This window comes from Pipra filicauda, unplaced genomic scaffold (assembly GCF_003945595.2).
Source record: "Pipra filicauda isolate LSUMZ 115617 unplaced genomic scaffold, ASM394559v2 scaffold78_size3787270_pilon, whole genome shotgun sequence".
NCBI classification, from domain to species: domain Eukaryota; kingdom Metazoa; phylum Chordata; class Aves; order Passeriformes; family Pipridae; genus Pipra; species Pipra filicauda.
The window spans coordinates 1,510,485-1,524,257 of record NW_024104964.1 but is presented as its reverse complement, the minus strand read 5'-3'; the positions used below and the strand labels follow the sequence as shown (position 1 = coordinate 1,524,257).

Below are 13,773 nucleotides of genomic sequence, written 5' to 3'. Positions count from 1 at the left end.
AACATTAGTTAATTTTCACAGCTGATAATGCAGAGCTGGGGGACGTTTCCAGGGCAGGGGAAGGTACATGGGGAGGTGGCTGGGACTGGCCAGTGTCCCCTTGGAGAGGCTGGGACACTGCCCTGGGATTTCAGGGACCTGTCAGGAGCATGTCCGGGGGTTTATTGCAGGCCAAAACCATGGGATGGTTTGGGTTGGGAGGGACCTTAAAGCCCATCCAGTCCCACCCCATGCCCTGGGCAGGGACACCTTCCAGTGTCCCAGGTTGCTCCAAGCCCCGTCCAACCTGGCCTTGGACACTCCCAGGGATGGAGCAGCCACAGCTTCTCTGGGCAACCTGTGCCAGGGCCTCCCCACCCTCCCAGGGAAGGATTTCTCCCCAGTATCCCACCTAACCCTGCCCTCCCTCAGCCCAAGGCCATCCCAGCATTACTCAGGACTGGTGTCTGCCCCAGGGATAGATTCCAGAGGTACCTCTTTCCCAGGTGTGCAGCCAGCCCAGGTCCCACGTGTCCCTGCTCCGTGTCACTGGCCCTCACCCCTCCTGGGGACAGCAGGAGAGTCTCCCTGTGGAACAACACACACCCGCTTCCACGTCCAGCACTGCTGGCTCTGAGCAGCTCTCGCTGTCAGTAACAGTCTGCAGGGATAAATCAGATGCACAAAATGCTTTTATTGTGTCCAAGCAGGATCCATCGGACTGCAGGTCTCATATACAGCAGGAGTCATTTACACAGACCACAGCTTCGAATACAGGAGGAGACAACTCAGCCCTGGGGGCTGCTCACCTGGCCCAGGTGAGCCCTGGGCTTGGGGACTCAAGTACAAGGGTCCTACAAATACTGTACAGAGCTGTGTCCCAGGAAGGACATGAGAAATACAGACTGAAATCATAGGAGTCGTACAGAGCAAATCCACGGGAAAGTACAACGTGGTTCTTCAGCTGGGCAAATTAATATGTACATCCTTGCTATCAACTCCTGTAAATGCTCACAAAAATCTGTTTAAAATGAGTCTATGCATTTACTTATCCCCGATTCCAAAATAAAGCAGATGTAGCCTTTCGAAATACGTACCTGATTTTTCCTGGGAGTTTCTCAGCAGTTATATATATATTTATAAGTGTCTATATCCTTAAAAGCTCCTGAATATTGAAATTTGCAGTAGCTCTGTCTACAAGCAGGCAGAAGTAGAGGCAGGTTTCTATATATGCAAAACCCAATATTTAATCATGGCTTTCTTGGTTTAAGGTTTATGGAGAAGTAGAATTTTGCAGAGAGCTGTTGGTTCAGTAACCTGACATGCGAGGTTGGGTTTCCTAACACTGCTCAGGGATGTTTCCCAGGAGCACTCCACAGCTGGAATTACTGTACAGTTAGGAGCTGAACTATCTACCTAATTCTCTGTCTTACAGCTTTTATTCAACTACAAACAAAACCTAAAGCTTATATTCAGCATATAAAAGCAAACAAAGTCTGAGCTTGCCCCTTCCATCTGTTAACCTGAAGAAACTTTATAGTTGAGATTTCCCAAACGTGGTTTTATTAAAACCTGAAGTTGTATCTGGCTTTTCTTCATTGAAAAAATAGATCTGTACATCCTTCTTTAATTACCAAGTACCTGAAGGTTATAAATTATTAATTATTTTTTTTTTGCTTTACAAGTGTTTTTCACAGCACAAGCATGAGGTGCAAAAGAGGAAAGTAAAAATTAATGAATTCGGTCGAAGGTAAGAAAATACGAGATTATTCTTGGTTAGAAGAGAGATCAACTGTGCTTTTAGATTTCACTGCAGATTAGTAGCAAGAGCACACATCTCAAAAGGTCCAGTGACAGGAGACACCGAGCAGCAGGTGCTGAATGATTCTCATGACCAGAGATTAACTCAGGGCTGTACTGCTGTACAGAGCACTTGGAAACCATGCAGTCCAGGGAGCTCATGCATTGCATTAGGATCTGTAGTCCTTCTTGCTGTAGGGCTTGTTGCCCAGAATATTATCTATTTCATTCACGATGTGGGATGTCATCTTTGGAAGGACCTGAGGGTAGAAGGAAGCCCGTGTTTAATCAAGGTTGTTCTAAATTTAAACCCAGATTTTATCAAATAACATTTCCTCTGGGGTTTTTTTTGCGTGACAGATATTAAACATTCATCTAATAACTCTCTCCCATAAAGGAGGAACCACTGGAATGTCTTTACTCAATGAGAGAATCATGGCAATGCCTCTGAACTTGATCTGTGGAGTATTGCTGGGCTGCAGTGGAAGGACAGCAGAGGGAGAGGAAGCTGATTGTGGCAAACTACAGAGATTAATTAAGGTGGGTGCAGGTGACATGTGATAGCACAGAATCCATCACAACATGTCCTGGAATCGGGTCCCTGTCCCTTTCAGACACATTAAACCTGCTGGTGACACCATAGATTTGCCTAATTAGGGTGCATAAATAGAATTGCAAGACAAAATACCAAGTACTAACACTAAATGAAGAGAAGGAGGGTGCTGAGGTGTGGGAGTGTTACCCCCAAGGAGCTGAGCAGAGCTAATCCCCATGGAGGGGCCACCACCACCTGCACTTACCTGGATGGCTCCGAGGTTCTCTATCAGCTGCTCCGGGTTGGAAGATCCCAGAAGGACAGAGCTCACGCCCTCATTCCTCAGGCACCATGCTGGAATAAAGGCACAACGAGGTCAGGAACAAGGTGGAGTGACATGGCCTCGCTCCAGAGCCTGAAGTTTACAGAACCTCTGTTTGAAAACTACGTCATTCTCTTGTGTCTGTGGGCCCAGGGTGCTGAACTGCGGGGAGGGAGCAGGGAAACAGGCAGGTTGGACCCCTAAGGAGGCCCAAAATACTCTGGCAATCACAGGCTCATGCTGGTGCTGGAAACAATCTTATTTCATGTAACTGTTGCCCAGAGAGGCTGTGGCTGCCCCATCCCTGGAAGTGTCCAAGGCCAGGTTGGACGGGGCTTGGAGCAACCTGGAATAATAGAAGGTGTCCCTGCCCATGGCAGGGGGTGGAACTGACTGATCTTTACACTCCCTTCCAACCCAAACCGTTCCAGGATAAATAATCCTTGAAGCATTCAAATAACAAACCCATCTCTAGCTGCAGGCCCAGCCCAAGCCACCCTTTGGCCTGTCCGAAAGACGACACATCTTTTCCTGCAGTGCCCTTCACCAAACCGTCCCTGCTGCCTGCACAGAGGAGAGGAGCAGCCCCAGAGCCCCCCAGGGTGCCCCCAGCCCAGACCCACCGACAGCCAGCTGGGGCAGGGTGCAGCCGAGGCGCTCGGCGATGGGCGACAGGTCCTTCAGCTTCCCCTGCTGCTTCCTGCCCTCCTCGCTGATGATCTTCTCCTTCAGCCACTGGTAGCACTGCAGGCCAATCACACTGCATTACTGCCACCTTTCATCTTCCAAAATGGGGACTTTAAGCCCATTTATAATTACAGGCATAATCTATACATATATATATATGTGTGTGTGTGTGTAACGGCACTTGAAAAGCCATGTCCAACCCAGAAGGTCGTGGGGGCTGAATGACACAAAGTTTTGCTACCCAAAGCAATTAGGACAGGACCAGAATGTCCCTGGATCTACATCACCCCAGCCTTATGCAGCTGACGGACTCGTTCCAGAACCTGTAACCTCCTAACTTTTCTTTTTGGACCATTGAATCCCATCACAGAGCAGAGGGAAAAAAAAAGGGAAATGACCCAAACCCCTCCAAAAAAAATTGTGAGGGAATATCTGATCTTGTTGGAGATTTTACAGTTCAAGATTAGAACATTAATTAAAGCAAAGTGGGATTTCAGTTCTCCCAGTTCCAGACTTGGAGGTTGGTTCTGCTGCACTCTCAGCAATTTAATTTGGACCCCTCTCACCATCCATCTTCTCCAATAACCTTTACCAAGAGTTAATAATACACTTTGGTTTGGAAAAAAAACCAACCCAAATGCAATTAAATAGCCCATTTCCTTTAAAAAGCACCAAACTGAGCAAACCCAGCCCAGGGACCCCTGTCACTCCGCTGGCACTGCCAGGCAGTGCTGGCTTTTGCTCAGCTGGTACAGAGGCCCAGATCCCATTTTAGTTGGGTTTTTGCCCAAATCCATGACATTTTAGTGCTCTGTGATCTTTCAAACCATTAAATCACATGCCTGTGCCACAATAAGGGAGGAGACCCCGTAGCCCTCAAAAAGGATAAAATCAGGATAACTGTGGAGATTTCAATGATCTTTTGCAACGTTCATGGTTCCATGACTGGTGTCAGTGAGGAGCATTGAGCACCACAGACCCCCTGGGTGTGACAGCACCCAGCATCCTGCAACCCCCCCTCCTGCCCCAGCCCCTCTCAGCCCCAGCTCTGCGTGGGGAACCCGAGCACTGTTCTAACCCAGATTCTCCTGCACTTGGAGAGTGGTTGCCAGAGAAACCGAGCGGATCCATCGATACCCAGCCCGGCCTCCTCACGAGGGATCTCTTTCCCCTTGGTTATTTCCCTGCCCTCACAAAGCAGCACATCTCGAACATGCCCCAGAGATACCTTGAGGGAAGCCCTTGAGCTCTCTGGGACCCCGTTGCCGTATTTCCCTGAGATGATCCCACAGGCCAGCGGGGACCATGTCATTGCTCCCACCCCTGCAGAGAGAACAGAGGAGGGTGTTTCAGGGGAGTGGGAGAGATCAGAGCTGTACCAAAAACAGGACTTCCAGTTATAAATGAAATAAAAGCAAAACAACTTCTGCTTGTTTCGATTGCCACTGGCAGCAACGTTCAGTCGGTGTCTTCCAGGGAGATGCTGCTGTTGCCCTTGAGTATTTATTCAGATAATTAATATAATTAAAAAATAAAATAATTATTACTCCTTAATGCATCAGCAGCATCTCCCTGGAAGACACTGACTGCCTTAATCATCCAAAAAGCCTCTTTCAGGAGCCTCCAGCCCCATCCTGGCTCCTGCAGCAGTGAAGCACCTGAACTCCTGACCAGGCATCTCCTCTGCCTTCCACCATCACTTCCTTCCTGCTGGCAGGGACCAGCTCCCACCCCTGCTCCTCAGATGCCTGGGAGAGGCACGGGGAGGTATTGGTGGCTTTGGGTACAGGGGAGAGGTGGCACTTTCATGGGCCACACAAGTCTCAGAGAGTAAGAAGCAGTCATGGCAATTAATAATTAATATATTTATTAATATACTATATTAATATATAATATTGAGTAATACTTCTTTACCAGAGCCACAGTGAACTGGTTTTTCTTTCAGGTCTTTAGGAAGACACCTGTCTGTGTGCTGTTCCCATCTGGAGCCCCGGGTCCCTGCTCTCTTTCTGGGGATGCACGAGCCAAAAGGCACAGCAGCCTCAGACTCACCAATTTTGTGATATAGCTCTGGCAGCTGAACCTCCACTTTCTCTCTCTGGAACAGATGATATTCTGCTTGTTCACACACGGGTGGGATCATGTTGAACTGCCTGGCCACGGAGTAGGCTTCCTGGGGGGGAGAAAGCAGCAGAAAAGCACTTCATTACATGGAAATATCCTGCAGGACACACCAGCCAACACTCCTTGAGTGTACAGAGACAACCAACTCAAGTCTTCCCTTTAGCAAGGGGAAGAGGGACCAGCAGGATGCTCCTGGAATCTCTCGGAATCCCAGACTGGTTTGGACTGGGAGGGACCTCAAAGCTCATATTGTTCCAGCCCCTGTCGTGGGCAGGGACACCTCCCACTAGACCAGGTTGGCCACGAGCACAGATATCAAACCTGAAGATACCTTGAATTCCCCTGGAATTCCATCAAAGCAAAATGACAGAAACCCCAGCTAAACCAGCCCAGACACCCAAACCCCCAGCTCAGCCCATCTTCTCCTGATCAACACCGGGCTCATTCTGGAACAGGTTCTTAAATTATTTGAAGTGGAAAGGTGCTGGATGGAGTGAAACTCCAGCAGCCCCAGAGCACTACCCAGTGCCAAGGCTTCCCCAGGAGGGGCCTTACCATGATCTCCATGGCGCTCCAGCGGGACGTGCCCCAGTACATGGCCATGCCCTGGTTGATCACGTGCGTCATCGCCCGCACAATTTCTGCAGGAGGGAAGAAAAGGAGTATGAGAAGTGCCCAGAGGCCACGTTTCCAGCACCAAATCCTCCCAAATCCACTCGCGAATTCCAAGAATGCTGACAGTCCTGAGCAGTTTGCATTGAACACCAATTCTGCTCTTTTCTTTTGCTCAAGCACGGATGAAAAAGCATTTTCAGTGCAAATATGAAGACATTGATCTCTTGCCTACCAGCACCTCAGGAGAGTATTTCTTTTAAAATTTAGCACAAGGGGGCAGCACAGTGGAAAAATAAACTAGAGGATAAATTCAATTTGTTTTAACATTTGTTTACTAAAACCATATATCTGGGTCTGCTTGATTTTACCAGGAATACTGGGGTAGGGGGAGTAAAGTTGCAAAACTGAGTGGTTGAACCCCACTTCACCAAGGGCCCTGTCAGCCTCGTGTGTCAGCTCTGCAAAGCCCAGCACAGCTCCTCATGCAGCAGTGACATGGTCCTCGTTCTTTGGGAAGCTGGAAGCTTGCAAGGCTGCACACCAGGACAGGAGCTTTGATTTCCTCCCTCCGACCTCTGCTGAGCAGCCCTGCCTTCTTGGGGTGGGGGGGAAGCCCACCATAAAGCTTAGTTTCATGGAATTACAGGATGGTTTGAGTTGGGAGGGACCTTAAAGCCCATCCAGTCCCACCCCTGCCATGGGCAGGGACACCTTCCACTATCCCAGGTTGCTCCAAGCCCTGTCCAACCTGGCCTTGGACACTTCCAGGGATGGGGCAGCCACAGCTTCTCTGGGCAACCTGTGCCAGGGCCTCACCCCCCTCACAGGGAGGAATTACTTCCCAATACCCCACCTAACCCTCTGGCACAGTCCCCACAAGCAGCCCCAAGCCAGAATTAACTTCCCTGGCCACAGTAAAATCCCTGTTTCTGGCTGGGCTCTCCCACTGCCCTTGGGAGCCGAGCAGTGCTGCGGGAACAGGCACTGCCCTGACCACCAACCACAGCATCTGAACTGGCAAAACTGGGCTTAACTCACTCTGAGAAGCAAAAGGAAACAGTTCTTGGTCACTGCTGCCCGTGCCACACCAGGCACCTCATGGTCAGCAGGCGCTGCCACGTCTCCCTGTGCTCTTCCTACGGGAAAGTGGGAAGGAACTGGTGCTCTCCACCTCCACCATTAACTCTGACCCATCACAAACCCTCTGGGGGGACGTGGGGCTGCCTGGAGGAGCCTGACATGCCTGTAAATCCCTGTGCTCTCCCTCAGATAAGGACTCCAGGCACTGCTGTCTCGAGATCAAGACGAGTTCCCCTTTACACCATCAGGATTCTCGTCCTACTTAGGGAAGAAAAGAGAAGGATCTTGGCAGCGAGGAGATTACACTGCCAGCCTGGGCCTTGCGTGAGATCCTGCTGCAGGCAGCCACGGGCAGCTCAGGGTGGGGAAATCTCCATTTAGAGCCTGGAGGGCTGGGCTTTGTTTGACACAGAGACCTGCCTTAAACCCAAACACTAATCCACCGATCTGAAGGAATCAGGAAAAGGAAATAAAAATCCCAAACAACGTTAAAGGCACCACTGAGACATAAAGAAAACTTCTATTTCCTTCCAAAACAAACTCATTTCACTGAAGTGTAAATATAGAATCGTAGACTGATCGGGGTTGGAAGGGACCTTAAAGACCACCTCATTCCAACCCCTGTCGTGGGCAGGGACACCTTCCACCTGACCAGGTGTCCAGGGCTCCAGGATACCCCAAACGAGCTATTTCCAGCTGCCTCGCCTGAATATTGAATTAAAAATTGTTTTTCATTTGCTACCTTCCTCAGTCTCAGCCTGTAAGTGATCCTCCCCTCCCTTGCTCCCTCCCTGTCAGCACCAGCTTCTCCCTGGGCTTAGTTTTCTATTTTTGCCCTGCCACCATTTGGGAGCCTTGACAAACATTTCGTCATATGCCTCTTACACATCTCAGCCCCTGGTTGTTTTCATTTCTCCCACCTCTACTCCTTTCAAGAAAAACCCAAGTCAACTCAGAAAATATATGTACCTTCTTGTTTACAGAGCCTGCTCCCATGGGGATGGGATGTGGGAATAGCACATCCCTGGATCTCTTGGCCTGCCAGCTGGACGCCCAAATGGCACCATTTAGGAACAGGAGATTTTTTTTTTTTTAAATATAAATAAATGTTTCAAATCCCAGAAAACAGCCCCTGGCAGCATAATAATAACTTTGAAGTAGCTTGAAGTTCCCTGGTAGGAATGTTGTCACCTTCCCTTCCTGCATTCCAGGGCTGCGGGTGCTGGACGTGCTGTGGGCACCCGCCACTGTGACAACAGGACCCCAGGGACCCTCCTTCCCCCCAGCTGGAGCTGCACTGTTGGAAAAGCCACTTGGGATGAAGAAAAAGCATCTGCCTGCCCAGTGGGGGATCAGACCTTCAGGTTGGACAGGACTTGGAGCAGCCTGGTCTGGTGGAAGGTGTCCCTGCCCACGGCAGAGGGGTTGGAATGAGATGAACTTTAAGGTCCTTTCCAACCCAAACCACTCCATGATTTCCTTGTGGGAAAAGCACAGGCATGTATGGTGCTGGAGCAGGGCTGTGTGCCTGGGGAAGGCAGCACAGCTCTCCCTGCACGGGGAGAGCAGCACCACCAGATGGTTCAGCAGATGCTCTGGGATAGAAGTGGCTTAGTAGGTGAACCACAAAAAAAGCAGGAAGAACATGGGAAGAGTCTCCACCGTGCCATTCATAATAAAAATGGCCCTTTTTTCACCCTGCCCTGGTCTCACCAGGCTCCACAGCCTGTGCCCAGCTGCCAAGGCCACACTGCCGGCGGGATCCGCAGCATCCCCAGCGCTGCCAACGCCGGGATCAGCTGGGAACACATCCCACTGCCTGTGACACTGACTGAGCACAGAGGTCACTCCTCCCTCCCGGACACAACGTGCCATGTCCTCGGCCTCAGCAGGGGCTGAGGAATCCACACTGCTCCTCAGCTCCCAGGCCTGAGGAATCCACACTGCTCCTCAGCTCCCAGGCCGGTCCCTGAGCCTCAGCTGCTGGCTCTGACTGGCACCCACGGGCTGTGCCAGGGCCCACAGCCCCATCTTCCCTAGGAAATGGGTGTCACAACTCCTACATCGAGCCAGGAGCTTGCAGGGGGCCTGTCAAGCTCCAGGTTTGTTTGATTTCCAAGTGCCCTCCACGGCAGCTCCTGCAGCTTGCAAGTCTTTCCTCCTGCTCTGTGTGTTTAGCTGGGAGGCTGCTCTGCCACAGGGAATGGCTGCATTCACTCCAGAGGGAGGAGAGGAGGAATGGGATTTGTGCCCATTAAATAGGGCGCTGACCCCAAAACACACTGCTGGGGGCTCCTGGCTAGCTGGGCTATGCTCACGTTCCAGACACACAGATTTCTTTACCAGTGACTATGAAATGTAACTGAAGCACAAAGTCACAGATCCTGCAAGTCCCTCAGTTCATCCCCTGATTTACCAGTCTGGATTTAACAAGGAACATTCCCCACCAGCCCAGCCCTGGGCAGAGCATCAGTGCTGGCTGTGCTGGGAGACCCTACTCTGTCCTGCCTTAAATCCAAACACAAACCCACTTCATCTGAAGGATTCAAGAAAAAGAAATAAAACCCCCAAAGAACGTTAAAGCCACTACTGGGAAACTTCCATTTCCTTCCAAAACATATAAATACATTTCAATAAATATGGAGTCATGGAATGGTTTGGGAAGGGATCTTAAAGACCATTTAGTTCCAATCCCCTGCCATGGGTAGGGTCACCTTGCATGGCCAGGCACACATCCTCCAGGACACCACAAACGAGATATTTCATATTTAAACTGCCCCAACTGAATATTTAATTAAAAATTGGTTTTCATTTCCTACCCTCCTCAGTTTCAGCCCCTAAGCCAGGATCAGGGGGAACCTTTAAGCCAAGCCTGCACCAACCTTCCATGGGGGTGTTGTTGTCCGGCCGGTTGGCAAAGACCACGTCCACATATTCCAGCTGCAGCCTCTGGAGAGAAGCCTTCAGCCCTGGGAATGGGAGAGCAGAGACAAGACAGGCAGGGTCAGAGGGAGGCAGAGCTGGCAGCACAGAACAGAGCCAAAATGGGGCGAAAATAAGCTTGGTGTATTTAAATATACATATTTTATATATAAATATATACACACACACAACCAACCATCCAGGGTACGAGAGGGATGCTGAATATCATTGTCCCATGTCACTGCAGTCATATGAAGAAGGAAACACCAGCTTGGCCACATGCAGGGCCCCCTCCTTCCACGAGAATTTGCTTTATTTTTGAATTCCCCTCAGATCTGGGTTGAACAGCCCCTGGGTACCGAGCGTGTCCATGTCAGCTGCCAGGGACTGGGTTCTGTGCCCTGCTCCTGTCCTGAGCTAATTTCATCTAGATTTTGTCACAGAGCCTTTCTGGGCAAGTCCTTGCTCCACCCCCACCTCAAGATGGGTGGCTGCAGGGGGACACTCCAGGGATGCAATCCCAGAGGGAAGGTTGATGCCTCGTGATGAGCAGGTGAGGCACCAGGGAGGGTTTTACCTCTTGTCAGAGGGGGCTGTGCCCACCAACACTGAGCAAAGGGCAGAGGGAGTTTGGCAGAGCAAGTCAAGGCACTTTGCAGCTCAGTCCATAACTGTCCAGGCTTTGACAGCCTCTCTGGGAGGATCTGATGGGAGATGGCATTGAAACCCTACAGATATATACATATATAGATATATACACACGTGTGTATGAGAGAGGGAGAGAGAAGAAGAAGATGGGCATTTTATCTATCTCAAAATTCAGCAAACATTTTCAGCCTCCTCTATTTTGACTCATTCTTCATGAACATTCATAAAAACATTTTGTTCTTGGGAAGATTTATAGAAAATAAGTGTCAGAAATCCTCCTCTCTCTCACGCACACAGACATATATATATATACAGACATATATGTGTATAAAATAGCTAACATTGACCTTAACATCATTTGCTCTGTGTTCTGTAAAGTTTTTCCAACTGCTGCCAGGGTTTTTCCATCATTTCGTGAAGCAGTTCCACAAGAAATGAAAACAGATGGGTTTGGAGCACCTGTGACATGGCTGCCCCTTCCCTGAGCACCTCTGGGTCCAGTGTCACCACCTCACAGAGGGTTATTCAAATAAAAACTCAACAAAATGCTGCCAAAAACTTTCTCCAGCATTACCTTAGTCTGAAAGTCACATTCCAATGTAGCTGAATCCTGCAAACACTCCATGGTGAAAACTTTCCAGGGCAATCCCAGGTGTATGGAAAATTCACCATGCTCCAGGGATGCTCCTGATCAGGATCAGGAAGGAGGAGGATGGAAGGAGCCAAACCTGTGCCCCGGGAAGGGGCTGCTCTGCTTTTGGCCATGCTCATCCCACGTGACCTGCTTGGGACAGCACCAGCCAGGGCAGGATGAGGGGCAGTGACATCCTGGGTGAGGGTGGGAGATGTAATATTTGTCATATAACCCATATTTTCCACATAATCTGTATCCAGTAAGGCAGGGTAAGGCAGCACATGGCATCGCTCAGCGGGATGGGGGAACGGGTGAAGGGAGCCAGGTGAGGGAATGTACAACAAAACTGAGCACCTGAGGACAAACAGCACTGAGAGCAAACCTCAGCCGTGCCAGCCAGGGCCTGGCACCCCTCCAGAGGCTATTTCTGCAGGCTGACATCATGCCCACATCCTCACCCTCATCCCTCCCTGCTCGTGCCACCACGAGCTGCCGCTGGGAAGAGCTGGGGGTGCCCGGGGAGCAGCTTCCTGCAGCAAACCCCAAAGGTCACTGAGCAGGGGGGCTGGGAGGGGAGGCTGGGAGTGCAACTCATTTGCTCACACTTCTTGAAAAAGGCCAAAATAATCCTTTGGCGCGTTTTGGGCCCTTCACAGCCAAGTCTGGGAACTGCCCACATGGGGCTGGCACAGGGAGCACCAGGATCAGACAGACCTGGCTCGCGGCAGAGCCGCTGTCCCAGCTCCAGCTGGCTGCATCCCACCCTGCACCCACCCAGCCAGGGCACCCAGGCACGGCCAGACCCCACCCTGGGCCACAGGTACCTTCAATGATGTGTTTCCTTGAAAGGCCTCTCTCCGTTTCAGCTCTGCAAGGGAAAAACAGGAACAGGACTGTGAGAGACCAGAGGTGCCAACAACTGGGGAGCACTCACTGACTCCTATTCTGATTTAAACAGCCCCAAAATCAGAATAACAAACTGGTTTGGGCTGGAAGGGACCTTAAAGACACTTACTTTCCACCCCAGTACAGCTTTGTTGTTATGACCAGACTGGACCTCCTGCAAACAAAGCAGAAAAAAAAATTATTACTAAATTAAAATAATATAAATAACCAAGCAGGATGCTGCCCATCAACAACTTCTGAAATCTAGAAACAGGATTTCTGCTGGCAGCACTCAAACAGGAAAGAGCAGGAGTGAACCACTGAGGAGACACCGACTCCAGTGCTGACTTGGGGGGAATTACCTCTGAATTGAGGGAACTTTGGCATCCCCTGAGCAAACAGGAGCTTCCATTCGTGTCAGGGAATGGCACCACTGTGCGTAGGGAGCTATTCCTCAGACATATGCTTTAAGCAGCAGAGGGGATCCAAGCTTTAATTTTTTTAGAAGATGGAAAGTGAAGCGCCCTGAAGGCATTTTGGCAAAAAATTTATTCAAAAATATTTAGGGCATGAGGAAATGGAATGAAGCTGCATGAGGGGAAGTTGGGATTGGACATTAGGACAGGGGTCCAGAAATCAAAGGTAATTCAAGTGAAGCAACCAAAAAAACCTCCAAACATTTTGAATTACAGCATGAGCAATCTCCAGACCTTTAACCAAGGGCTACAGCACTATTCCCTCCTGCCAGCCATGCCCAGTGCTTCTCATTATCATGCAGTCTTCCCAGAGTCATTAAAACTCAAGTGATCCATCTGAATAAATCTATAAACTCCTACGTGATGTTAAATCAAGGATTTATCATTCTCCAACCACCTTGCTGCATAACCAGACACGTACAAAACCATTTCTCCACCCTTAATTGGACTTTTTTTCTTCCACAGCATGCAGAATATTTCTTACTGAACAATCACTCACCCCCCTAACACAGGGATGCTGATTTTGGAGGCAGCACTGCTAGAACCATCCTTCAGTCAGTCTGGCTATGACACACTGGAGGTCTTAAAAGATTATGTAAATGCTCTTTAAACTGCACAACATATGCTAATGTGCATCGTTTGAATTAGGTATCACCTCCTGCCAGGCTCCCCGAGATGAAGGCCCGTCACAGCTTTGCATCCTTAATCCACACCTTAGGGGCACATCACCCACCCAACGGGTGCTGGACACGCTCCCAGGCTGTGTTGGGTGACATGACGGTCCCATGGGGGGGTCACAGCCTCCTGAAGCCACTGTGCACTCCCAAAACATCCAGGGGAGTGCTTTTGTTTGGCAGTGGAGAGCTCTGGCTGCTCCCTGAGTGACTGTCACACAGCAGCACTCGCTCCTGGGATGGCACCACCCAACAGTCCAGACGGACTGTCTTATGCCAAAGGGTTCTACTTGTTTGTGGGGGACAGGGAATGCCATACAGTACCTCCAGCCCTTCTTCTTCAGGATGTTGCCCAGGATGACCTCAGCCCTGTGCAGGAGAGAGCCCGGCGT

General features: G+C 50.1%; 1 protein-coding gene across 2 annotated transcripts in view; it reads right to left on the bottom strand.

Moving 5' to 3' along the window:
- Positions 1–653: 653 nt before the first annotated feature.
- Positions 654–13,773, bottom strand: part of KCNAB1 (potassium voltage-gated channel subfamily A member regulatory beta subunit 1) — a 58,629-nt gene continuing 45,509 nt past the window's right edge. For both annotated transcript variants that reach the window (XM_027731169.2, XM_027731176.2), the window contains exons 5-14: positions 13,706–13,750; positions 12,362–12,406; positions 12,171–12,214; positions 10,025–10,111; positions 6,003–6,088; positions 5,376–5,496; positions 4,552–4,646; positions 3,260–3,380; positions 2,580–2,668; positions 654–2,039 (exon numbers count right to left, since the gene is read on the bottom strand). In XM_027731169.2, the coding sequence (XP_027586970.1) occupies positions 1,950–2,039; positions 2,580–2,668; positions 3,260–3,380; positions 4,552–4,646; positions 5,376–5,496; positions 6,003–6,088; positions 10,025–10,111; positions 12,171–12,214; positions 12,362–12,406; positions 13,706–13,750 (823 nt within the window). In that variant the 3' untranslated portion in view covers positions 654–1,949. The remainder of the gene's footprint in view (positions 2,040–2,579; positions 2,669–3,259; positions 3,381–4,551; positions 4,647–5,375; positions 5,497–6,002; positions 6,089–10,024; positions 10,112–12,170; positions 12,215–12,361; positions 12,407–13,705; positions 13,751–13,773) is intronic.